Raw genomic sequence first — 25,450 nt, 5'->3', positions numbered from 1 at the left:
ATAGAACTCCTGCAGTCTAGCTGCCAGTGCAACCACCGGGAGGAAAGAGGTAAAACCACATGTTGACTTTCCGGGGAGCAGTTTAAATAGACTGGGGGAGTGGTCCTGACCTCCTCTGGGGAGGGGCCAAGGTTTGACTGGCCGCCTTGACCCTCCTCAGGCAGGTGGCAAGGTGCAAGGGGCACAGGGGCAGGGCCCCCAAAGATGGAGGCCAGAGACTGGGATTTACAACTGGGAGTCTGGAATTCTCGTGAAAAGTTGGGTGTTACAGCAACCCGTGCAGTTAGGGTATGGTCACTCTCTGGAATCTAGGAACTGGATTCTAGGTCCCCCTGCCCCTCCTGATAGTAGGTCTTGTCAGGGACCTGAGAATGGTCTTCTGTCCCAGCCAGGTGACCTTGAGTTTTCCTGAGCCAAGGACCAAGGAAACAGTCTGAGATACGTGGAATTCATAGAACAGAGCCTTCTGCCTCTTTCCCGAGTCTTTGCCCTCCTGTCACTGTCCTGTGTCCCCAGCACCTACTCACTGCTGTGAGTGGAGCCCTGAGGCGGAGGCGGGACACTTTAAGACCCAGACTGTTGGAGGGACTGTTGAGTTGGTCGTGTGCATCATAGGATGCTCTCGGATGCTCCAGTGAAGGTGTAGCACACAGGCAGGCTGGAGGCCAGAGCTCACGGGTGTGGTCCCCAGGGGATGGAAAAGAGCCTCCAAGACAGAGGACTCCCCGCTAAGAAGCCAGAGCCAGGAGAGCCCAGAGGAGACCACTGAGAATGGTGGGAGAAGACAGGGAACACCCCAAAGGAGGACATGGCACCAGCCCTGAAGACTCGGGATTCTCAGCGACTTAGAAATGACCAAGTGTGGAGAAATCAAGGGGTCCCTTAGAGACCAAGGACTTAGAGCTGGAGGTTGACACTGTGAGTAGCCCTTGGGAGCATTTCGCATCAGAAGGAAGAAGAAAAATGGAATTTGCTAGAAGAGAACATGGTGGTGGCTGTGGGGAGCGGACCGGCCATCTGGGAGGCCAGAGAGAGGACCTTGCATTGGTGTGATGCTGGGAAAATACTGGATAGGGCACCTGCCAAATTTAGGGACTCGGGTGCCTAAGGAAGTCTTGGGAAAAGGGAGTGGTCTCACTTTCCACCCGTAGGGACCAGGGTGGCGGGGATGGATGAAGCTGAGAACAGCTATCCTCATGCCTAGACCCTGCAGTGTTCAGCTAAATTCCTCCTCTCCTGGCAACCAGAGCCTTACAAGCAGAGGAGGGCCCAAGTTCAGACACCGGTAGCATCTTGGGCCTGCCTCCGAACAAGACAGAGAAGCCTGGAATCTAGGGAGGTCTCTGATCTGGGGTTCTCTTTTCCCCAGATGTTCCAAGGGTGTATCCTACATATCACCCAAAAGAAAGATAGCTTTTAGTTGAGAACTCTCTGTGTGTGTATGGAGGGGGGTGGTGTTAATGGCATGTAGGAAGAATTGTAAATTACTTGGTCATGGTCATGTTGGCCTAAGCATCAAGAGACCTGGGGTGGCTCGCTGTGTGACAGCCAGCATTCGCTTTCCCTCTCTGGGCCTCAGATCTCCCAACAGTAACAGGAAGTTGAACTGAAGGATCCAATACCTCCCATGTTGGTGGGTATTTATTCAAAGGCCTAAGTCCCACAGAGCCCCATGCCAGTCCCCCCTCCCCCTTTTTCCAGAGTCTGTGTGTCCCAAGGAGGTTGGATAGAAAAGCAAGCCTCCTTCCTGCTGACTGTCCATTTACCTGCTGCAACCTCCCCCTTCACCTCAGGAATGCCAAGAAATAGGAGCCCAGAGCTCAGGTTAGCAGGAAGCCACACTGTGGGAGGGGATTCCGTATGAGCTCTTCTCTTTCTCTCTCTCTCTCTCTCTCTCTCTCTCTCTCTCTCTCTCTCTCTCTCTCTCTCACACACACACACACACACACACACACACACACACACACACACACATCTCTAGCAGCCAAAGGGCAGTAATGGGGCACACAGTGGGATGTCAGATTGCATTTAAGGGAAACCTCAGAGAGCCCCTTAAGAGGCCAAATGGTGAGGGGCTGCATCTCAGAGCGAGAGCATCCGGACGACACTTGGGAATCATGAATCCTCCTCTGGTCTGTGGGAGGATGCAGCGGGTTGTGCTGTCCACGGTGATGTGTGTTTTCATGGTGGTGAGTGAGGAGGAGCTGAAGGTCAGTGTGTCCCCAGTTTGAGTCCAGGACTTATTTCTCTCTCTCTGTCTCTGTCTTTCTCTAAGTTAACACTGGGGCCTCTCTTTCCTCCTCCGTGAAACAGGCTCAGCTGGGGCTTAGCTCAGAGGCAGAGCACACATGAAGCCTGGGTTCCATCCCAAAACAACTGAGCCAGGCTTCAGCCCCACCCAGAACCCAAGGGCCAGAAGACAGACCAGGACAGCATGTTGTCCCCAGTGTGCCATGGGACTGGTTTGAGTGGGTGACCTCAGAGGCTCTGAGCCAAGGGGACAGGAGGTTAGGTACTGGGGCTAGGGGGGCTTCGACAATTCATGGCCAAGTCCTCAGTCTGTTGTATGATGACATCACAAGGCAATGAAAGGTGACAAGAACCCACACAGCCTTAGTGCCTGACACATCCCCAGTGTCACAGCACGGTGATCATTAGTTTGGCTGTGGAGTGTTTTTTATTTTGACTTGTGTGTGGTGTGTATGTGTGCCTATGGGTGCAGGTGCCTGTGAAGGCCTGGAGGCTGTCCCCTGCCTTCTGCTGGGACTCGTCCTTTGTGGTGGCCGTTGTTCTCTCTGCTGCTGCACTGTGTCTCCAGCTCCAGGATCATGGCAGTAAAGCAAAGCCCAGGAGGAGGCTGAGTGACTTGCCCCAGGTCTTCTGGAACTTCAGGTGCCTCTGTGCACACACACCACATATACCCTCCCAGGCCCAGAATCTTCACATTCCCTGGAGCTGGATCCTGCTCACACTGTGACCCTGCAAGGCCCCAAGGGCACGACATCAGCTGTCACCTTGGCTGTCGTTCCAGTGGCCTGGTTGCTGGAATGAGACCTGCCCGGGTGAAGCCAGTTAGTTTCTGGGAGTACGGTGCACTAGCCAGCTGCCTCATCGGGAGCTCCACCTGGAGAGAAAGAATAAGCAGCCATGTAGCCTGGGAGGGAGGGAGGGTTGCGTGTGTAGACTCCATCCCTCTGGAACCATAAGCGAAAGTGAACCCTTTCCGAAGTCACTCTTGTTTTGTTTTGTTTGTTGTTTTTTTTTTGTTTTCTGAGACAGGATTTCTCTGTGTAGCCCCTGGCTGTCCTGGAACTCTCTTTGTAGACCAGACTGGCCTTGAACTCACAGAGATCCTCCTGCCTCTGCCTCTCCAGTGCTGGAATTGATGGCGTGCACCACCACTGCCCAACTTTGATAAAGCTTACGATGGGGCAAATCAGAATCCTAAGGGCTCGGTTTCTAACCAAAGGACAAAGGTGGCAAGGATTGGGGGGACCAGCCAAGACCTCAGGGACACTCTCCCTGCTCCACGGTGTCTCTCCGCTGTCACACTTGCCAACCTGAAATAAGCCAGACTGTAAACGCTTGTGCACCCCAGCTCTGCCCTCCCTGGCACTGTGGCCAGAATGACTTCTCTGGGATGGGATAAGAGGACTCATCCACCCCCTTCTATAAAAAATGGATCTGAAATGCCAGCCAATGGCAGGTGGGGAATTCCCTATGGTGCTGGCCCAGGCTTGCCTGGAGGGTGCTTGCTGACTAGGTGACTTTGTCGGGTCTTGGAGTTTCTTTCCTTTGTCGTTGTATTTATTTATTTGTGGTGTGTGTACAGGGAGTCGGAAGACAACTTGCAAGAGTCAGTTCTGTCCTACTATGTGTGTCCCAGGGTTCCACCTCAAGTCGTCAGGCCTGGTGGCAAGCACCTGTATAAGCCGTCTTGCCTTAGTTTCTTAAAGTCTGGTTCCACCGTAATATGCTATACAATGTTGGAGGCAGGACACAGAGCTGGCCCAGCTGTGTCCTCAGCTCCACCCTGCAAGCTTTCAGCTCGGTCGGTCTGGAAACCCAGCCCTGGTGACCTCAGCTGCCGTGTAGCCAAGCTGGCTGCAGAGAGGACAAGAGTCAGCAGGATTCAGCAGGAGGCTCAAAGTTGGAATTCCGAATGCCGACCAGCCCTGGAGTTCCCACTGCGCGGGGCTCCCCGTGGCTCTCTGTGTGCAGTGGCATGGCCCCAGATGCCCCACCTCCCACCTGTTCTACCCAGGGAGAGAGGCCAAAGGGCAGGAGGGCCAGAAGACATTAGCTTACGTTGGCTGCCAGGAGCTAGGGTTCTTGGTTCCTGGGGTCTGCCCCTGGCCGTAATTCCTTCATGCACACAGACTGAGCCCGCAGGATTGTATGTGGAGAACAAGATGATGAGGTGCGCATAACCTGTTTGGTGTGATTTGAACAGCTTTGAGACTGAGTTCACCTGTGTCCCAGTTCACCCACTTGAACTTCATGGGGCTGTGGTATTCAACACAGTCAGAGTTAGAGCTCCAGATGGCCGGGCACTAGAACCGCCTCACCTCAGAGAAAGCTCCCACCCTTTGTAGCCACCCCACGTCCCTGTCTTCTCCATCAGCTGCTCTACTCTGTCTTCATGTGTTTCCTCTTGGGGGCATTTTGAGGCAGTGGACTCACAATGTGTAGCCGTCAGTGCCCGGCTGCACCTGGCTGCTGTCACGAAGCGTTTCTTGGTTAAATCATGCGTCACTGTGGCCATGGGTCTCTTTTTTGTCATTCGCCGTCCCCGGCTGAACATTTAGACTTTGCTTATTATGACTAACACTTGCTTATATGCAGAGGTTTCTTAAATATTTATTTTTAATCGTGTATATGTGTGGGTGGGTATGTTCACACAAGTGTAGGTTTCCATGATGGTCAGAAGAGGGCGCCAGAATCCCTGGAACTGGAGTTCCAGGCTGATGTAGGGGCTGGGAAATGAACCCTGGTCCTCTCCGAGAGCAGAACCACTGAGCCATCTCTCCAGACCCAACAGTTGCCTTTTTATTCTTGAGTTGTAGGGATTTATTTTTTTATATTTTCATTGCATTTAATTTAGAGAGAGAGAGAATATACACATCACATCTACATTATGGCTCACTTATGGAGGTCAGAGGACAGCTTATGGGAGGCAGCTCTGTTCTTCCACCAGTGGGTTCTGGAGATTAAACCCAGGTCGTCAGACCTGATTGTGGGCATGTTTCCCAGCTGAGCCATTTTGCTGGCTTGGGATTTGTTTTTTCGATTCTAGATGTGTCTTATTGGGTATGGGATTCGCAGGTATTTTCTCCCTCCTGTGGGCTGTCTTTTCCTCTTCTCCATGTCTCCCCATGGGCAAAGAGGTTTTCATTCGGCAGAGTCCAGCCCTATGTGACCTGTGATGTTTGGTGTCTTATCTTGCGTGCCATTAAACCCTTACATGTTAAAAGTCAAGTGAGGCTGGCAAGAGAGTCTTGGACTGGGCTGAGCTGTTCTGTGGACTGGGGTGGGGGGTGACCCTGGGGCTCATTTCAGCCATAAGGTTGGGACCTCCCTTTGTATGAACCCCTGACACTAGCCATGCAGTCCCGCAGTGCTTCCGTTATAGATACTCAAATCAGAGAGATGAGAAGGGGGCCTGGCTCCCAATTGCTGCGGTGTGGGGGTCCAGGAGAGATACAGTAGCGAGTGAACCCCACCTTGTCACCTGACAGAAGGCACCCAGAGAAAACAGCTAGGGCACCGGGAGCTAATTAATGCCCTCTACTGTCCACAGCCATGAAAGCCGACCGGAAGCGCTTAAAGGGCGAGAAGACCGACTTGGTGAGCCAGATGCAGCAGCTGTACGCCACCCTGGAGAGCCGCGAGGAGCAGCTGCGAGACTTCATCCGCAACTACGAGCAGCATCGCAAGGTCAGCGCCTCTCCGGTCCCCTGTCCTCTCCTGCTCGTCCCTGCCCTCCTCTCTCAGACATACACGGTCCTCCTTTCTTCTCTGCCTTGAATCCCAGAGCGCCCTTGGAGGCTCTGCTGTGTGCTTCCAGTCTGGACACTCCAGGAAAGCCAGCCCAGCTCCCGGCTGGACCCTGTGTCCCTAGGTGGACAGGCCTGGACAGCGTGGACTTGGGAATCCAGCTGCTTCAGTTCCCTGCTCCTCTGGGCATACCCTTGGACCTCACCCTAGAGCCTCAGTTTCCCCTTCTGTGGAAGGTGCAGAGCTGTTGTGAGGACCGAGATACTGAGCACTGAGCACCCGACACAATGAGCCACACCTCATCCATAACACCTTAGCAGGAGTGTGAGGAGTCAGCCAGGAGCCGTGGGAGACGGCAGGGCCTGCTGCCTGCAGAGAGGACGCTCAGAAGGCTGCCCGGGGAGGTGGCACTGTGTCCCTGAGTTGGGCTCCCTAGGACTTGCTTTTCTCTTAGTGACAAAATGACTACCCACCCAAAGCAGTTTCATGGGGGAGGGGTTTGTTTTGGACCAGGGTTGGAAGATAGAATCCATGCTGGTTGGAGAGACGGTATGCGGCTGGTCACATGGCTTCTGCAGCCAGGAAACAGAGGGAGATGAATGCCTCACCCGTGTTCTCCTGATTCAGTTTGGAGCTTTGGCCCATAGGATGGTGCTGCCCACCTTCGGGGTTTGAATTCCCACCTCACTTCGCCCCATCTAGAAATTCCCTCACAGACCCAGGCTCAGAGAGTCTATATCCTGTCAGGTTGGCAGTCAAGAGTCACCGCCCTGGGCTCCTTGGGATGAGGAGGAGTTTGTAGATTGCATGGCTGTAGGATTTGGGTCAGTAAAGACTCGTAAGAGTGTGTGGTGTAGATGCCTCCAAGGGGTAAGAGTCAGGCCGAGTCAGAGGCCTCTGTGAGCCACGGTGTTGAGCTATTTTTGCCTACTGTTGTGCAGGTCAGAAAAACTGGGCCCGCAAGAGGGCTCAGAGGGCAAAGGCACTTGCTGCCAAGCCTGACGGCCTGAGTTCAACTCCTATTGTGAGGGGAGAGTTGGCGTTCGACCTCCACATGCCATGTGGGCTAGAGTGCTATTGAGTTCACGGACGTTTGATCATACATGTGTTCCCTGTGTGTCACTGTGCCCCCAGTGCCTGGCAGGAACAACTTGAGGGAAAGACTTATTTGTACTCATGGTGTCAGACGACCGTCATGGAGCGGGAGCTATAGGGAAGTTAATGGCAGTGGGAGCACGCGAGGGAGGCGCTCACATCATGGCTGACTGGGAAGTGGAGTACGAGGCTGGCGGGAAACAACAGAAGCAGAGTACTGTAGATGGAGCCAAGGCAGCAGCAATACAGCCTTCAGAGGCTCTCCTCTAGTGCCTGCTTCCACACGCCTGGCCCTGCTTCTTGAAGGCATCACACTCCCCAAAGTGTGCCGGGGGGGGGGGACGGCAAGCGTGCAAAACAAGACCATGTGACTGGCGTATCCAATTCATATCTAACAAATCATATCTAACAGTTCAGCCTGCAGCTCTGAGGACAGGAGGGCTGAATGGCCGGCTCTACAATAGCAATGGTGGCAGACCACGCGAGGGGCCCAATCAAGGGGGCCACATCTGAGCTGCAGGTAGAGGCCAGGTGGCAGCAGCTGGGCCGGAATTGACATGGTTGTCACGTGCCTACTGTAGTCATCACCGGCGACGCTCCTTGTCACTTCCCAGGCAGGCAAATCTCTTCCTCTCTGTGGTCAAACGCCTCTAAGCAGGAGGTACAGGTGCCTCCTGCTTGTTCTGTGTCCGGCCAGGTTGGAGAAGCCAGGGGAATAGCATCTGAATGACCTTGGGTTACTGACAGCCCAGGCCACTGGGTTAAGGGTCTGGTGACTGATCAAGACCAATTATTTATTTTTGTGGTGTTCAGGATGAACTTAGGCAGGTGCTCTACCACAGAACTGGCGCCTCAGCCCCTCACTGGGGGATTCTAGGCAGGCGCTCTTTACTTGGAGATACTTTGTAGAAACTAAAGCTGAAGCCTTAGTTTCATCTGGCAGACGTGATTTTCATTTTATGCAGGAACCAAATGAACAGTGTTAATAGAACTCTCTGGCTCCCCAGTAACTGGGCTGCAGGCTCTCAGCCTCCCTTGGCCCACTGGCTCTAGGACCCCCACAGACCCCAGTCGAGCAGGTAGACACAGCAGGGACTCAGAGCTGCTGACAAAGATAGACTTGGCCTGCCCAGAAAATTTTCAAAATTACAACATCCCAGAAAACTGTGCCAGAGACACACGCCCTGTCCCCAGGGTGCAGCTGGAAGTGTCCTTATAGCAGGCCTGGCAGCCGTTGCAGGCTAGGCACAGGGTGATCCTCTGCTGCCACCGCCTCACCACCCCTTTGTCCCCGTAGCCTCTCACGACTGCCCTGGCCTAGCCTGCAAGACCTTAATTGTCTTAGCCTTGCCCTGCCCTTGCATGCTTCAGCCACTAATAGCCCCTAGGCCCTGTCAAGTGTCAGATCCACAGGGAAGGAATTCCATGGGTCTTTTTCTTGCTTCCATGATCAGTGGGCTGAGGGCATTTCTCCCCTGAGCCTCAGTTTACCCCTCTGTGAAACAGGAATAAACAAATGATCTGCCTCGTGTGTGGGTGATCAAATACAGGCATGCATGCAAAGCCTGCAGCACTGCCCTGGCCACCCTGTGACTGTTGCCACAGAGCCTGCTGGCCTCCCTGCCTGGGGACAGTGTTGTGGCGACACGGGTCCAGTTCTTCAAAACACCTGAGACCCTTTTCACCTCGCCCAGGCCCTTCATCTGCTCACCGCCAGCAGAGCAATCAGGATGGAGATGAAAAGGCTCTCAAGGGTCCTAGTAGGTCTCTCCCCTAACCCAAGATCACCAGCCAGCTCCCAGGGGTATCGCTTACCGAGCTCCCAGGGTTAGTCAGCTCTGCTGTGGATCATACAAGCACAGCTTTGTCTGGCTGTGTCTGCTTCAGATCTCTGTTGGTGGATTGAGCGTCAGGTATGAGGAAGGACTGGAGAAGGCACTAGGTGGTCACCCTAGCGGGTGATCAGGGAAGGCTTCTTGGAAGAGGAGGAGTGACAGGGACCTTAGAGAATGAGAAGCTTCTGGGCTGAGCTGCAGGTCACAGGGATATCTCAAAATGCAACCAGGGCAGATGGGGAAACTGAGGCCGTGCTGACCTGTAGGATTCTCTCAAGAACTTCAACTGCGGCTGTACACTGTGGAAGCCACATCCATGAAGAAAAGCTGGTCCCACTCGGATAACTGGTCTGGCCATCTTGGCTGACCTTTAAGTACAGAGTTATTATGTCAGACAGGATGGTGGCCACTGTCCTCTGCGCCTGGCCGTGGCAGGGTGGGGAGGCTGACACACCTTTCAGCTTTAGGTGTGGTGGTTTGGTAGGATGGGTTGGGTTCCCCCTAGGACTGCCCCCAAAACAAGACCACAGTTGCTCAGAGGTCAGGGTCAGTCACAACTCTTTCTGGGGCCTGCCCCATACCTGACTGGCACCACCCTCTGGGATCCATGGTCTGTGCAGGAAGCCGAGAGAGCCCTATGTAGGTGACGGGAACTTCCTTCCTTGTGGATGTGAGAAGGGCAGGCTACTGAGTCTCCCATCAGCTGTGACCTTGTACAGTGTTGGCAGGTGGCAGTCCAGATACTGCCTTCTTCACTCTGCTCTAACATAGTGCATCAAGCGAGAATAACGGCCCCAGGAGCTGGAAATGTGGAGTTGGCAGAGTGATTGCCTGGCATGTGTGAGGCCCTGGGTATCCCTAGCACCACAGAAACTGGGCCAGCCCTTGGGAATTGGAGGCAGAAGAATCAGAAGTTCAAGCCTGGACTTCATAGAAACCCTGACTCAACACAAAATGCCTCAAACCAAAAACAAACAAAAAACTCTTTCACCCCAACTTTCATCAGATCACACTTGGTTTTCCCCATGTGGAGTTGTCCCATCTTTGAAAAACGGTCCTATTTTACTCCGCCCCCAGTTTCTATAGAGACGAGCATCCCCCAGATTCCCTCATCAGGAAAATGCTCTCTGAAGGAGTCCAGGATGCTCACCCCATAACCTCCCCATTTCCCTGCCCACCTCGATGAGCCCTCCACCCTGTGCCACCCTGCAACCCACCCCCCCTCTCTCACCCCCACCACAGGAGAGTGAGGACGCCGTCAAAGCGCTGGCTAAGGAGAAGGACCTGCTGGAGCGAGAGAAGTGGGAGCTGCGACGGCAGGCCAAGGAGGCCACGGACCACGCCGCGGCTCTGCGCTCCCAGCTGGACCTCAAGGACAACCGCATGAAGGAACTGGAGGCCGAGCTAGCCATGGTGAGCTCACCGTCCGCTGGAGTGGCCCAGGTCGTTACTAGAGCTTGGAGGTTGGCAACTGAGGAGCAACGATGGGCCTCCTAAAGCCCCTGGGGGAGGAGGCAATCACGAGGCTGAGGGAGAGCAATGGGCTACATGATACTCACGATCTGGGGGCGTCCTCAAGCGCAGGAGCATAGGGACCCTGGGAGGCCTCGCTTGACCACACTCCCCCTGTGGCTGCTAACGAGTAGGGAGATGGGAGGACGTGTTTCGATTCAAAACAATCATAATTGTTTGAGGAAAATATCTGGAAAGAAATACACAAAATATTAACATCCCTGAGTCTAGGATTACAAATGACAGCATCTACTTATCTGTGCATATGTAAATTTATATGTATGCATGCAGCATATACCTATATGTGTATCAACTCTCTATTTATGTAGGATATCTAAAGGCTTTTGGTCCAAATGTATTTGTGGCAAAATTGTCTTTCTTAGGTCATCAGGGAAAAAATAGATGGATTTGTTACTGTTTTTTAATAACTGAAATCCATCGAAACAAGAAGACGTTTCAAAAAGGCGCGTGGCATGTGTGTGGGGATCAGAGCGAGTTCAGGGGTCTGACAGAGGTAGACGCGTCCCAGACTTCAGCCCTGGCTGCCAGTGTGACCTGAGCCATCTCCTGTGTCATTTCAGTTGTTAGGACAGGGTCTTCATTTCATCCCGCCTTCCCCATGACATGGCCGGGTATAGCCAGAGCATGCAAAGTTGTATGGTGACTCTTTATTTTGCTCTAATTACGTGTGTGTGTGTGTGTGTGTGTGTGTGTGAGAGAGAGAGAGAGAGAGAGAGAGAGAGAGAGAGAGAGAGAGAGAGAGAGATAGAGAGAGATTTAGGAATGCTCTCAATGTCATCAGAACCAGCTACAGCGGTTACAGACCTCCGTGGGGATGCTTGGCCTCTTTGGCCTCCATTCTACTTGGGGGTCCTTGCATATGCCCTCTAGGGCTTTAGGGAGGAGACAGCTACCGTGGCATCTGTAGAAGGTGATGGCAGGATAGTTTGCACAGCAAGAGTGAAGCTGCCCTGAGCAGGGCAGCTGCCTTGTGCAATGCTGACCCCTAGTGGTGAGAGCCTTCCAGGCAGGAAGACTACCTCCACTTCAGGGCTTGTTGATACTTCGTGCAGCCCTGAGGGGACAGGTGGGAAAGACCCTGTGTGCCCAGATAGATGAAGCCCATCTTGGTGCTTTGAGCCCTGGCCTCAGTGTCTGATGGGTTCCCTGCTGTTCTCTATACTAGGAACTAGCCCCTCTGGCTTCTGCTCCCGACATACTAACACAGAGCCTGCTTTACTCCGGCCAGAAACTCGGCTCCTCCCTCCTCCCTCCAGACCCTCTGCTGCTGCAGGCTTTGAGCCTTCCTAGAGGCAGAGGGAAGTGCTTTACACGGACCCGGACCCGCGATGGCCCCCTCTCCTCCAGGTGTCCCTCTGACAGCCCATTCCCGTCATCCCTTAACTTCAGGCTAGACCTTTCTGCTCTGAGTTCAAGGCTGACTTGTGCAGCCCTCTCGGAGAGCGCAATCGCAGAGACCCTAAGCAACAGAGGGCAGCTCTGCCTGACAGAAGCACGTGGGCATTCCGGAAGTCGGGGGATGCTCAAGGTCATGCAGCAAGTTCCAGGGCAGCCGAGGTCAAGCCCATCTCTAGCTGGACTGTAGTCACAATGGGCACAGTCATCCCAACTCAGAAATCCCCAGGAACTCGATGTTCCAGGTTCAGGATGTTCAAGGGAAGATGGGAACCCAGAGAGGAGAAGTGAGGGGAAGGTCAGAGGTCAAAATGAACTCCCAGCATTGAGTTGTAGGTAGTGGGAATGATTAGTCAGACATGCTGTGTTGATTGCTGGTGGGAGATGGTCTTCTCCGCCTGAGCAGGCACAGCCTGAGGGAACACTTGCCTGCCTCCTCTGAAGCTCACCTCTGCCCAGGAGATTTCCTTTCTTTCTTTCTCTTTTTTGAAATCTTTATCAGAGGTTTCAAGTCCTGCGTGGACAGCATGAGAGACTCTCAGGTCTAGTGCCTAAGGGGTCTAGACACAGAAGCCCTAAGGGATCCCTTGCTTCTCAGGTAGTGATGTTCTACCCCACACTCCTCATTTAGCTTCCTCTGCCCCGCAGGAGCCCTAGAGAGCTGCCCAAGCCATAGAAAATGGTTAACTAAGAGTATGCGTAATCCTGTGTCTAATGTGTGCGTCCCGTCCCGTCCCCCCAGCAACTTAAGATCCTGCTGTCTGATAAACTCCTGCATACTGGGTAGAGTGGGGAGCTAATATACGAGGTCTCTGAGGCAGGACAGAGAGAAGACCTGTGGCCTTCACTACCGCCAACCCCACACAGTGCCTGTCACGCCTGTGGTGGTCCCCCAATATGGGCCTTGTCTTGTGGAGCCCTTTATACCAGCCTTGTCTTCCATCATCTCAGCTCTTCTCACTAATCCTTCTGTGTGTTCTCCACGGCAGCCCACCCTCCTGCCAGCGGGAGCTAGATGACTGTAATGAGGCGGTCCTGTGTATGGTGGGGTGTCGGGTCCTTCCCAGGCAGTCTCAGGACTGGCTTCTCTGCCCCATGGCCTTCCCTTCTCACAGACTCAATCTCAGACCTGCCTTTTACAAGGCTTACCAAGAACACGCCCTACGCCGTGTTCTTAGGCCATCAGAATCCCGGCTGGGGTCGGGGTGGCTCTGTTGATGAAATGCTTGCACCTCAAGCGTGAGGACCTGAGTTCAGTTCTTCAGATCACGTGGTAAAAGGTGGAGGCAGGATCCCTGGGCCTTGCTAGCAGCCACGCTTAATCTAATCAGCCAGCTCCAGCGAGAGGCCATGTTTCCAAAAGCAGGGTGGGTGGCTGCTGTGGACACCTAACATTGACCTGCGGCCTCCACACACGTGCATGCGTGTACAGGGGCACACACATGCACATACATGCACCCACAAAGAATTCTTGCTTGTCCCTGGAGACCCCAGAAGTGATGAGTATGTACTTGCTTCCTTCTTCCTGACATGGGGTTCTCACTTTGCCCTTAATAACAGCCGAAGGTGAGACCCCAGTGAGGTAGGGAAGACCTGTATTACAGGCACATGGCCTGCACCACACTGCCAATGGCTCGCTGGTATGATAGTGAGAGGTGCCCGGGCAACCGCATGAGAGGTCCCCTCTGGTTACGTGTGTTCTTCTTCCTGTCTCCCGCTCTTGCTCCAGGCCAAGCAGTCCTTAGCCACACTGACCAAGGATGTTCCGAAGCGGCATTCACTCGCCATGCCTGGCGAGACGGTGCTCAATGGCAACCAGGAATGGGTGGTTCAGGCTGACCTCCCGCTGACTGCTGCCATCCGTCAGAGCCAGCAGACGCTCTACCACTCCCACCCTCCCCACCCTGCAGACCGGCAAGGTGAGTCCTGCCCAGCCTGGTCCTAGGCCCAGTGGGAACGGTGGCTCCCTCGTTCATGCTTTATCCGCCCCAGGACAGACGATGCCTCACGCTCGTAACCGGACCCACTAAGAGATAGGGCTTAGGGCAGAGCTGAGTCCAGAGGCTCAACTGGGCCTAAGGAGAGCCAATTACCCTGATCGGCCAGCTTGGGTTACATGGCCACCCCAGAATAAATGACAATGTCTGGGAGAGCCAGTGCTCTGATTAGTCAGCCTAAGTCACCCCCCCCCAGCATCCTTTGGCGGGGAGGGTACCAAGCTCCTTGAATGACAGCTGTAGTAGTCCATAGGTTCACACTGCTGAGATCATAGCCTGGCTCTGCTACTCACAGAGGTCATGACCTCTGACCCCAGCACAAGGGTCGTCTGTTCCTAAGGTATAAGAGATGCTGGATTCTTTCTTAATGCTCAGTGTGTGCTACAGGTCTGTTTGCTGAGCCCTCCCTCCCAGGGTTGCCAGAAAGGTAAAGTGTACAGAATTCCCAAGTCAGGGCCTTGGTAAATATTAGCTGTCCCTTCCTGTCAGCGCTGACAGGGGATACACAGGGTTTCAGACTCCTTTCTGTAAACAGACCTTGAACCTGCCTCCGCTGAGCCGAGACAAAGCAGGGATTCCCCCACTACCAGGGCGGTGCGGGGAGATACAGCAGGCCTTTGAAGCCAGGTCAGAACTAAAGACCTTAGCAAACATAAGTCCAGCTCAGCCTCCAGTCAGCCAGGGATGCTGAACCCCAGGGGTAGCTAACTCCCTGCTCAGTCCCAAGATCCAGGTATGCAGATGGCTCCCCAGCCTCTGGTCCGCCCTGGTGGCAGGAGGCAGAGGTGCTGCTGAAGGTGGGGTGAAGGTAGGGTAGGCAGAACCTGCGACAGTTTAGAAATTAACGGAGCACTCTTCTGCAGCTGCAAGGGCCTTGCCTGGGTGGGGCTGACGTTGAGTTGTGGTTAACCAGGCCACGGGCTCTGCCCTCTGGACTCTTCTTCCTTTGCTGACCTTGCCTTTCCTGCAGCCAGCTCGGATCTTTTTAGTAAGCATGTCTCCTCAGAGATGCTTCCAGGCCCTCTCCCTGGCTGTGCCCCAGGCTCGTCCATTCTTCTATAACTCGGTATTTACCTGCACGGGGGTCACCCACCTCCACGCCAGGCCATCGCTGGGAAGGCCTTTGGCACGTGGCTCTTTTCCCTCCCTACAGCACACGCCACAGCAGGCGCATATCCTACCCACTGCTCCACAGAAGGACCGTCACCAGCACCGTTTTAGTTTGCTTTATGTTGCTGTGGCGAGCTCCATGACAGAAGCCGCTTGGAGAGGAAAGGGTTATTCCATCTGACAGCGCAAAACCTCATGAAGGGAAGTCAGGGCAGGAACTCAAGGCAAGAAGCTGGAGGCAGGAACTGAAGCAGAGACCGTGGAGGAACTCTGCTTCCTGGCTCGTTTCTCCTGGCTCGCTTAGCTTGCTTTCCTATACTACCCAGCCCAGAGGTGGCACCACCCACAGGGAGCTGGGCCCTTCCACGTCAATCATCAATCAAGAAAATGCCTACTCCACACACGTACACACAAACACACACACACTTGCCTACCAGCCAATAAGGAGGCAGTTTCTCAATTGAGGGTCCCTCTTCCCAGATGACTCTCGATTATGTCGAGTCGGCACAGAAAACCAACCAGCACAGGCACCTCCATGGCTCAGATAATCAGATTGGCTCAAGAGGGTGAGGAGCATGCCCTGGACCATACAGCCTATAAAGGAATTCGCTCAGATTAGAACTGATTGAGAGCCATCAGCCAGCGGCTTCCCCGTTGGGCCACATGGTCATTGGTGGCAAGGACGGTTTGTCAGGAGTGCTTGCCTGGAGTGGATGCCCAGGCAACAACGGTCCCTCTGTGCGGTACTGGCACCATCATATGGGAGAGATCTGTAGCAGGGTCCAGCGGGCTTCTGAGCTATGGCTTCTGGGAGAGACCTTTTATCTACCACTTTAACTGTTTACAAAGAGCCAACCCTGAAAGTCCAGGAGGTGAATGTGTCCTAGGACCCACGGTGCACTCGGTGCCAGACAGACAATGCGGGTGTAAATAACGTCCCGCTATAAGATCTGCAAAGGGGACTGGCAGGGTGGCTCAGCTGGGAAAGTTCCGGATGCAGAAGCATGGGGACTTGTGTTCAGACCTCAGAAGAAGCTGGGCATGACAGTGTACACCCGTAATCACAGCCCTAAGGAAATGAAGACTGGGGTCCTGGGGTTCACTGGCCAGCCAGTCTAGCTGATTTGGTGAGCTGCAGGGTCAGTGAAAGACCCTGTCTCCAAAAGCAAGGTAGACAGGGCTGGGCAGGTGGCTCATAGTTAAGATCAATGGCTGTTCTTGCAGAGAACCTGGGTTCAGTTCCCAGCACCCACGTGGAGGCTCGCAACCTATGTATGACTCCAGTTCCAGGGGATTTGCTGCCCTCTTCTGGCCTCCACGGGCACTGCAGATATGGCGTACATACACATACACATAAATAAAAGCGAGTTTTAAAGAGGTTGATAGAGAAAGACACCTGTCAACCTTTGGCCTCCGCGTGCATGCAAGCACAAGCGTCACCGGGAGTGAGTGACTGAGCCCTGGCTGCTGAGGTGACCAGGGTTTATGCACGCCAGGCTTCATAGACCATATACCCTGACTGTGGCCAAAAGCCACTGGCTCTGACTTCAGTGTGAGGAGTAGAGGTAAGGAGGCCACCCTGGTCTTCAAGGGAACAGATGGCAGTTGCCATGGGCTAGGAGAGTAGATGGACTTGGCTGTGTTTCATGGACACTGGAGAAAGAAAGGAGCTGGTCATAGCTTGGGGTGGGGGTTCTTGTCCGGGACTCTGCTATTGAGCTGTGGTTAGGGTTGCATAGTGTCTCAGTCCATTCGGGTGAGATTTCATAGACCCTTGGGCCAAGATGGATCAAACGGAAGGGGGAGGGTCACCCCAAGAGCAAGCAGGGCTGTGGTGCAGAAGGGAAGGGCTGGCCACCGCACCCCCTTCCCTCTGGCTCAGCATCATTGTCCCTATAATAGGTGCATCAGGTTGTCCCTCCCGTGTCTCTCACTCACCTGCCATCCCTGTTTTCCAGCGGTCAGGGTGAGCCCCTGCCACTCACGGCAGCCCTCCGTCATCTCCGATGCCTCTGCTGCTGAAGGGGACCGGTCATCAACACCGAGCGACATCAACTCCCCACGACACCGGACGCACTCCCTCTGCAACGTAAGGCCAGCAGCAGCAGGGCCTGGGCACTGGGGCCCTGCCCAGACATGGCGGGGCCGTGGGGTGGGATAAAGATGTGCCCCCTCTTTCCTCTCGTCCACCCAGGGAACGCTGTGGCGAAGGCATTTCCCGTTCTGTTCTTTCCTTATGCGAGAAGCAGTGGATGTGGGGAGAGAAAGAAATGAGGCCTGTTTCTTCCTGTGTCCGGGAGGGCGAGGAGGGTCTGCGCAGCCTGGAACCCCGCCAGGTGCACCCCATCTTGGTCCCTGTCTGGGACCTTGGGCCTGGCTACAGGACCACCTGTCCCCTGTCGCACCAGCTCTCATCTTTCACCCTGAATGAAACAGATTACTGTGTTTTAGTTTTGAGACTCCAGTGGCTTGGGACACATTTGGCCTCTGCAGAGAGGCCCTGTAAATTTGTCTTACTTTTTTAGTCAAAAAAAGGTGTTGTTGTTGTTGTTTTTTTAATTATGTACTGACCCCAGCAGCTAAAAGACATGAGTCCTCCAGGTAGGCTCTATCTAGTCCGCTTTTCATTTACTAAGAACAAAATGACTGAGGCTGGGAAGCTCATGAAAGAAATGGTTCCCGTTATGCTCAGCTCTTAAAGGCTCCATTACTTCCCACATCGTCACATTGGGGACCAGGCTTTCAATCCAACAAACCTTTGGAAGATGCTCTGAAGCCATAGCCCCGCCACTGTAGGCTCCCAGGCTGGTGGTCCCAGCATCGGTGCACGGCTGAAAACCATGTCAGCCTCCAAGAGGAATGGAAAGTCAGAGGTGGGAGCCACTTCAGATTTCTGTCCCATCAACATAGTGGATAACCCAGAGGGCTTCCCTGCCATGTCCTGGTGACAGAGGTGCCACACTGAAGTGTCTTCAGATGCATAAGAAGGACTTTTCATTCTTTCTTCTCCACTTATTTTTATTTTACGTGCATGAGTGTTCTGCCTGCATGCGTATGTCAGTGCACCATGTGTGTGCATGGTGTGTGTGGGGGCCAGAAGAAGACATCAGATTCCCCTGCAACTGGAGTTACAGGGGGTTGTGAGCCACCATGTGGGTGCCAGGAACTGAACTCAGGTCATCTGCGGGCATAGCAAGTGCTCTTAACTCCTGAACCATCTCCCCAGCCTGGGGAGGCATTTTTAGCAACTCAAGGTAGCATTGCTTTATTAACCAGCAGAACTTGCTAACAGTGTGAGCATTTTTCAGGACACGCAGGAAAGGGACATGCTATGAGAACCCATAATAAGCAAGTACATAAGGTTATGAATAACAGCAACTTTCCTGGGTACAGGCAAGAGGGGACCCCATCTGCAGTAAGCATGAAAAGGGCTTATTATTAAAGTAGCTATGATCCTAAGAGCTGGAGAGATGGCTCGGTTGTTGAAGCATTTGCTGCGCAAACATGAAGAGATGAGTGTCCACATAATCCACATAAAAAGGCCAGGCGCGGGGTTGTGCACTTGTGATCCCAGCACTGAGGAGGTCGAGACAGGAAGATCCCCGGGCCTCCCTGGCCAGCCAGCCTTGGTTTATCAGCAAGCTCAGGCCAGTGAGAGGTCCTGTCTCAGGATACAGCGAACGGCATGGCTCCTGAGGGATGACCTGAGGTTAGCCTCTGGACTGCACACACACTCAGGTACTCACGTACACTCGCGTGCCTACACACATACACAAAATCGCTAAGACTAAACTTGAAAGAGGCATCACAGCCTGCCTGGGTGCGATTACTGGCCCAGAAGCTACACATTGCCCGTGGCATGGCTAAGGTCCCTTCTTTTCCAGGGGCTGTGACAAAGAGTGTGACTTCTGTCCACAGTCTAAAGGATGAGGCTGACAGACCAAAGACAGCAAGGAGAACCACTCCAAGGTCTCTCTCATCCATTTGTCAATAGAAAGGACCACAGTGGACATGGCCCTGCCCGAACCATGCAGGTGGAGAGTCTCAGTCCTAGGGAGACACCCTTTGACAGGTGTGCTCACCCCCAAACAGGAGCATCTTCCTAAGGGCCACACTGACCTTCTGGTGACCTCGGGGATAGACATGCTGCTGACAGATCTACCCAGAGAAGGACTCCCAGCTCCCAGACAGCATTTGACACAGGCCAACCTCTTGCTAGCCTCAGCACTTACTGCTGTCTGAGGCAACATAGCTTGAGGGGGGGGGATCATATTTCCCAGAGGAACTGTCTCAACTCCGTACAGAAAGGGTTTTGTTTGAAAACCTTGAGTCCATACCACAGACTGAACTGCCATGAGTCCTTTCTCTCCAAATTCCCTTTATTCCACATCTCAACAGGTGCACACATAGGTAAGCTAAAAAGCCAGAAAATGATTCCAGGTAGCCCTCTGTCCTGTCCTCAGGGATCTCACCTGGTACCAACAATATCAACACAGACCAACAAGACTAGATTAAAGATTACCTCACATTCTGACCACGAATTAGAGCAAAAGTGAAGCCTCAGTATGGGGAAATTGTACATTCAAATACTGGTCTACATCTGTTTCTTCATGGGCGATTCTATGCCTGCAATTCCAGAAACAACCACCAGGAGTCTCCCCAGTAATGCCTTTTGTAATCTCAATGTGTTTTCTTCTCCTTGGTAGAGCAGGCATGATTCATAGATATAGTAAAAACTTTTGCACCTTCATGGACTATATTAAGGGTCCCTTTCCTACCCGTTTGGAACACATTTGGCAACCCATGGAAAGGTCCCCCCTACTGGGACATAGTTGACAACCCATAGAAATCTACCTACCCACAGGCTCCCTGATGTACCCAAGAAAGAATTTGAGAAGAGTCCAGACCTGTGTGAGCAGGTTTCCAGGCAGCCAGGACCCACTGTGCACTTGCTGTGGAACCCTACCTAGAAAAAACACAGAGCCAGGAGAAATGAGACACCCCAAATCTGAGTCCCAACTCTGCTTGTTATTAGACCTGTAAGAGATTGCAGGTGGACCCCAGCTTATGCCTAAACCCACAGCCATAGACTGCGGGAGTTGCTGTGTTGGTTTCAGGGTGTTTTAGTGACCATGTGGTCTCCTGAGTCAATTGTTTAATTTGCTGTTATACTCCCCCCCCCCTTCAGGGAACAGAACCCAGGGCTTGCTAGGCAAGCGTCTGTCACTGATCTCAACCCCCTCCCCCTTAGGATGCTTTTTCCACTAAAACCGATGTCTTTATTTAAAAAAAAAAAACAACAAGTGAAACCAACCTCCCATTTGAACACATGGAACACAGGCAGGAACTTAAGCTTCGAAGGATTAAGGGTTAAGAGGTCAGAGCGGTCAGGAGAGTTCCTCGGGGTCCCTGATCTGATGTCTGATGAGCCCCAGGCCCCATCAGTCAGCTGTGTGGAAATGCCAGAGGGTATGGATCTCCATCCTCTGTAGAGGCAGGGCAGCCCTGGAGGAGTTGGTGGCTTCCTTCCAGGGAAGACCCCCTCCCGCCCCCATCCTCACGGGTCACCTGTGCTCTCCTGTGTCACGAGTCTGCTGCTTCATCTTCTTCTCTTTCGGCTACAGGGCGACAGTCCCGGCCCGGTTCAGAAGAGCCTGCACAGTCCTATTGTACAGGTGGGTATGGACTCCCTGGCTGCCCGCATCCTCCCGCCACCCCAGCCTGACCCTCTTCCGTAGACGGGTTTTCCTTTGGGCCACCGGCTCACAAACAATGACATGGAGATTTATTGTTAATTATGAAAGCTCGGCCTTAGCCTAGCTTGTTCCTAACTAGTTCTTATAATCTAAATTAGCCCATTTTTTTTAGATCTGCATTCTTTTGTGTGGCGCAGTTACCCTTACTCTGTTCCGCCCATGCTGCTTCCTCCACGTCTGGCTGGCGACCCCACCTTTCTTTCTCTCTGAGTCCTCTCTGTCCTCAGGAGTCCCGCCAACCTCCTCCTGCCTAGCTGGCATTTGGCTCTTTATTAACCAGTCACAGTGCTGTGTCTTTGCACGGTGTAAAGGAATATTTCGCAACACTCTTCCAGCCTGGGTGCTCTGAACCTTCAGTCACCCCGATGCTGGTTTTAAACTCCCGAGATAGAGAGGAATTGAACCCCGCCTTGAGTCACATGTGTTCTGACACCTGAACCACAGGCAGTGGACACGCGGCGCCCCTGGCTTTTTTGTCATCCGTGTGAGAAGGGCACACAGAGCGGAACCTGAGGGCAGCATCTCTCCTGTTAAGGTGTTTCCCATTTTCTGACTCTGCACCATCCGTCTGCATAGAGTTTCCCTAGAGAAGACTTCATACATCTTGAATGCAAATTCCTAGGCCCCACTTAGTGGAGATTCCAGTACAGACTGGGGGCAGGGGCTGCATTCCAGGACATTCTAAAGTGTCCTGTGAGCCTTGAGTCTAGGTTTTGCCCTGCCCTTTCTGTAGGTGAATACCAACCACGCATCATTGCATAGGACATTTGGCCATTTGTGAAGCTCTCTGCAGGTGCTACCCCAAACCCCAGTTATAAGATCATCGTCAGAGCTCCTAGACAGGCCCTGTTCCGCACTTAGCAGGTGTTAAAGCGTCAGTTCTGCACACGGTCTGTCCACCCTGCATTAGAGTGACCACAGGCAGTGGCCAAGTTCATGGGTATGTTCCTGCAAGCCCTTACGTCTGCAAAGTGAACTTAAGTGATAGTGGTAGCCCAAGCAGCTAGAGCAACTCCTGGCCACTATGTGGCAATCAAACCAGGATCCATCCTGAGTGTCTTTGCTTTACCTCCGCGATGCACTCGGGACAATCTGGAGTGGGTTCTGGTACTGTCAGTGAGAGGCTTTGAAGATAACCTGGGTTTTCTCAGAGAACAAGGGATCGACCCCTAGGATGCTGGCCCCAGAGCCCAGCTTCTTATCCGTGCCCTCCATCCCTCACTGTGACCTGGACTGTGACTTTGGAAAGCCTCCTTCCTGTCCTTCCACCCGCCACTCTCCTTCCTGCGAGCCCAGGTTTACCTCTGTTCCTCTCCCCTCTGCCTCAGTCACTAGAGGATCTTGAAGACCAAAAACGGAAAAAGAAGAAAGAGAAGATGGGATTCGGCTCCATCTCCCGAGTCTTCGCCAGAGGGAAGCAACGGAAGTCCCTCGACCCGGGCCTCTTTGATGGTACCGCCCCTGATTATTACATAGAGGAAGACGCGGACTGGTGATAACCCACCGCCCTTCGCCCATTGTCCATGGGCATGTCTGTGTGTGGATGAGCCATGGAGCGTGCGAGTGTATGTGCATGGGGGTGCGGGGCCTGCGTGGGGTGCATGTGCACGGGTGCACTCACCCACATGGGTGTGTGTAGCCGAGCACCTAGAACAAGCAGAAACACAAAAGTGACTCCGCCCCCCTCCGCGTCGCCACCTCTGTAACCGATGTACATACCACAAACCGTGTGTGACTCTTGTCAACTCTGTTGTCTCCGAGCGATACAGTTGTGTTTGTTTTTCTTGTTTGTTTTGTTTTTCAATGTTTTGGCGGGGGGGGGGGGTGTTTGTTTGTTTAATCCGTCGTATTTTTGTTTATAATTTCCCCCCTTTCTCTTCCCTCCTCCTTTTTATGAAACTTGAACACTTGAAGGACTGCTGTGTATTTGTAAATAACAAGAGTGGTGTGCTCTTTGTCCTTGTAAAGTCCCTCGTCCAGCCGCTACCGCAGCCCATGTCGCCTAGGAGATGGTCTGTCTTCCATGGCCCCCTCCTCCCGACCCCTCAGTGTGAACGTGTGGGACCAGACCCTGTTCTCGGGGTGTGCCCAAGTCACTTTAACCACAAAAGCACCCCGCCATCGTTGTCAGGGTAAGGTCACTCTGCAAAGTCTTGGCTGGGCTGCAGTGTTTATAGGGGTCACCCAGGCTCTTTTTAATGGCCTGCCTGTTTTTAAATTGTGTTGCTGTTTCTTTCTTTATGGAACAAAAAGAGAGAAAGAAAACTGTTGCATTTAATTTATTTGCACAAATGCAGAAAACGTATTCTATCTAAATTATTACGTGAATATCGGAATGTATATTTTTCCACGGGGTGGGCGGGAGGCGGGCGTTTTCTGCTGATTTGTCTATTCTGTGTTCATGCCGCTGCAGACACTGTGCGAGGTAGAATTAGGGTGGCTAGAACTGGGGACCTCAGATGGCCAGCTTGCTTATTCTCTTTTCTACTTTCTGTCTCTCCCGGCTGCTGTCCCTGCATGAGAGGACTCCCACCTTCTGCTCTGGCCTTCCTCTATATATATTCTCTCTATATATATTTATTTATCAGACATACAGAACATGGCTTCAGTGAGCAGAGCACTGACGATCATGTTCCTTTTCTCTTTGGCCTGTCTTTGGAGCCATGTTGATTGAGTCCAGGGAGGTCAGCCTGGGCCACATCCTTAGGGTCTGGCCAGACATCTGCGCCTGAGTCAGCTGGGTAAGAGGCCTCCGGTGGCGCGCACACACACACACGCATGCACACACACACGCATGCACGCACGCACACACACACACGCATGCCTCTCCATCCCTAGTTTGTTCCACACATGGGCCAGGCAGATGTCATCAGAGAAGATGCCCACCTTCTGGGAAGGGCTGTTGGGGAGAATATCTGGCAAGTGAACCCTCTGCCCTCTTTTTTCCAATCGGCTTCTTCAGCCACACATGGACTCTCTTGGGATGCCCAAAGCCCCATCCTCCAGTTCTATCAGCAGCCTAAGCAGGCTCATCCCATGAGGGATGGTGGATGCCTATGCCTATTTGGGGAACAGCATTGACCCCAACAGGGCTTCAACAGAGCATGGAGAACCCAGGGTTTTCGGCCAGTTCTTCTCCACCCCTAAAACTCAGTTTCCCCATTCTTTTGTCCCAGGATCCCCTTTACTGATCCTTAACCACTAACAGTTCAGTCCACGCCCCTCGTGGCCACTGTGGCACTCCCACTAACGATAGCATTCTCAGCTCTTAAAAAGAGATTTTTTTTTTCAATGCTGGATGGAGCATCTGGAAGATATAGGATCTTGTGCCCAAAGTCTCTAAAACAAGCCAAAAAGCCCCCACTAGGTCCCCTCTTCCCTCCCAACCCAGCCCAGAGGCTGAGAGAGAGAGAGCAGGCAGGGGCACCTAATGAGCTTCCCTGTGTCCCTTTCAGCTCAGCTGATTATCCCAGCCTGATGGTGAGGGAGGGAGGCCAGAGCTGGCATCAGGGGGAGGTCTTAGGAAACATTTTTCCTCTTCCTCCCATTGAATTTTTGTGTTTTATTTTATTTCATTATTTTTTTAATGGTCCATACCCTCCCTTTTACTTAAAGGAAAACAAGATTGCAACCTCTCCTGGTAATGACTGAGTCGTTCCTTTTCATTTCAGTTTTTTGGAAATTAGGAGATCATCCTAAGAGTTACTAAGAATGATTTATTTGAGAGAACCACGTCAAATAGCGAATGAATTATGGGTAACTATAGTTGAGAAAGACCTTTTCCCGTGGGAGAGGTTTCTCGAAGGCATGGATGCAAAATATAAAATATTAAAAAAAATCTAAATAAAGCTTATTTTAAAATATGATGGAATTCTATGTGATTTGATTGCTTCTACGTTGCTCCAAGGGGAGCCAGCCGTGACCCATCAGGAGGCCCAGCTTGCATGACCTCCACACTCCAGGAAATTCCTAGGCTGGGTGACAGGAGGGACCGAGGAAAGCTGGCTGGATGCTGAGTCCCCTGAAGGGGGCCAAGCCAGGTGGACTCCCAGAACATCTTGCGTGTGTCGCCTCTCATTTGGAGGTGCAATCGGCATCCGGGGCTGCCCACATCCTAATGCGGCACCTCCAGGCCCAGGAGCCCCCATCCCCTGGAGCTCAGAGGCTCCCCTCCCACCAGCTTTCATCGCCTCCCCTCCCCTCACACTCCGTCTGGAGGTCAGAGCTGTGGCCGTGCTTTTGAGGCCTTTCCTTGGGCCTCAGCAGACCTCTTCGTCCCAAGTTCCACCTTGGGCAACCAGAGTGGCTTGAAAGAGACGGCAGGGTTCAAGGCAGAGTAGACCAGGCTTTTTTTTTTTTTGTTCTCAGCTTCACAAAACCAGAGTCTTGATCTACATCCTGATTGTAAGCAACACCCTCAGTTTCTGTTTTCTGCTCAGAAGCAGGACCGATCAGAGGTTGTAGTTGAATGCCCCTTCCAGCTCTGCTGGCAGAGAATGTGGAGCTCCAAAATCAAACCATGCTCCGGGGTGCCAAAATGCAGGACCCCATGTCAGTGACATCAGAAGGTCAGGAAAGCTAGGGACCATAAGGAACTTTGGCCACCTGAGTTCTCAGTGGCCAGCCACATCCCTGGAAGCAAAGACTTTTATTCCTGGTGGTTCTAACCGGCAGCCAGGAATGAGAAACCACCACAGAGCTAATCTAAGCAAGGCAGATATGGTCCTGCTTG

At 52.9% G+C, this 25,450-nt stretch overlaps 1 protein-coding gene across 5 annotated transcripts in view; it reads left to right on the top strand.

Annotated features, from left to right (window-relative positions):
• Kazn (kazrin, periplakin interacting protein) overlaps positions 1–25,450 on the top strand; it is a 908,996-nt gene that overhangs the window by 847,966 nt on the left and 35,580 nt on the right. For 4 of the 5 annotated variants that reach the window (XM_075946808.1, XM_075946807.1, XM_075946809.1 and 1 more), the window contains 6 exons: positions 5,801–5,937; positions 10,170–10,340; positions 13,585–13,774; positions 16,921–17,051; positions 20,587–20,637; positions 22,047–22,170. In XM_075946808.1, coding sequence (XP_075802923.1) covers positions 5,801–5,937; positions 10,170–10,340; positions 13,585–13,774; positions 16,921–17,051; positions 20,587–20,637; positions 22,047–22,170 — 804 coding nt within the window. Of the gene's footprint in view, positions 1–5,800; positions 5,938–10,169; positions 10,341–13,584; positions 13,775–16,920; positions 17,052–20,586; positions 20,638–22,046; positions 24,585–25,450 lie in introns of those variants that run through there. The other variant, XM_075946812.1, reaches the window with a different exon arrangement.

Source organism: Microtus pennsylvanicus, chromosome 13 (genome assembly GCF_037038515.1).
Source record: "Microtus pennsylvanicus isolate mMicPen1 chromosome 13, mMicPen1.hap1, whole genome shotgun sequence".
NCBI classification, from domain to species: domain Eukaryota; kingdom Metazoa; phylum Chordata; class Mammalia; order Rodentia; family Cricetidae; genus Microtus; species Microtus pennsylvanicus.
This window is presented reverse-complemented; position numbering and strand designations above follow the sequence as displayed.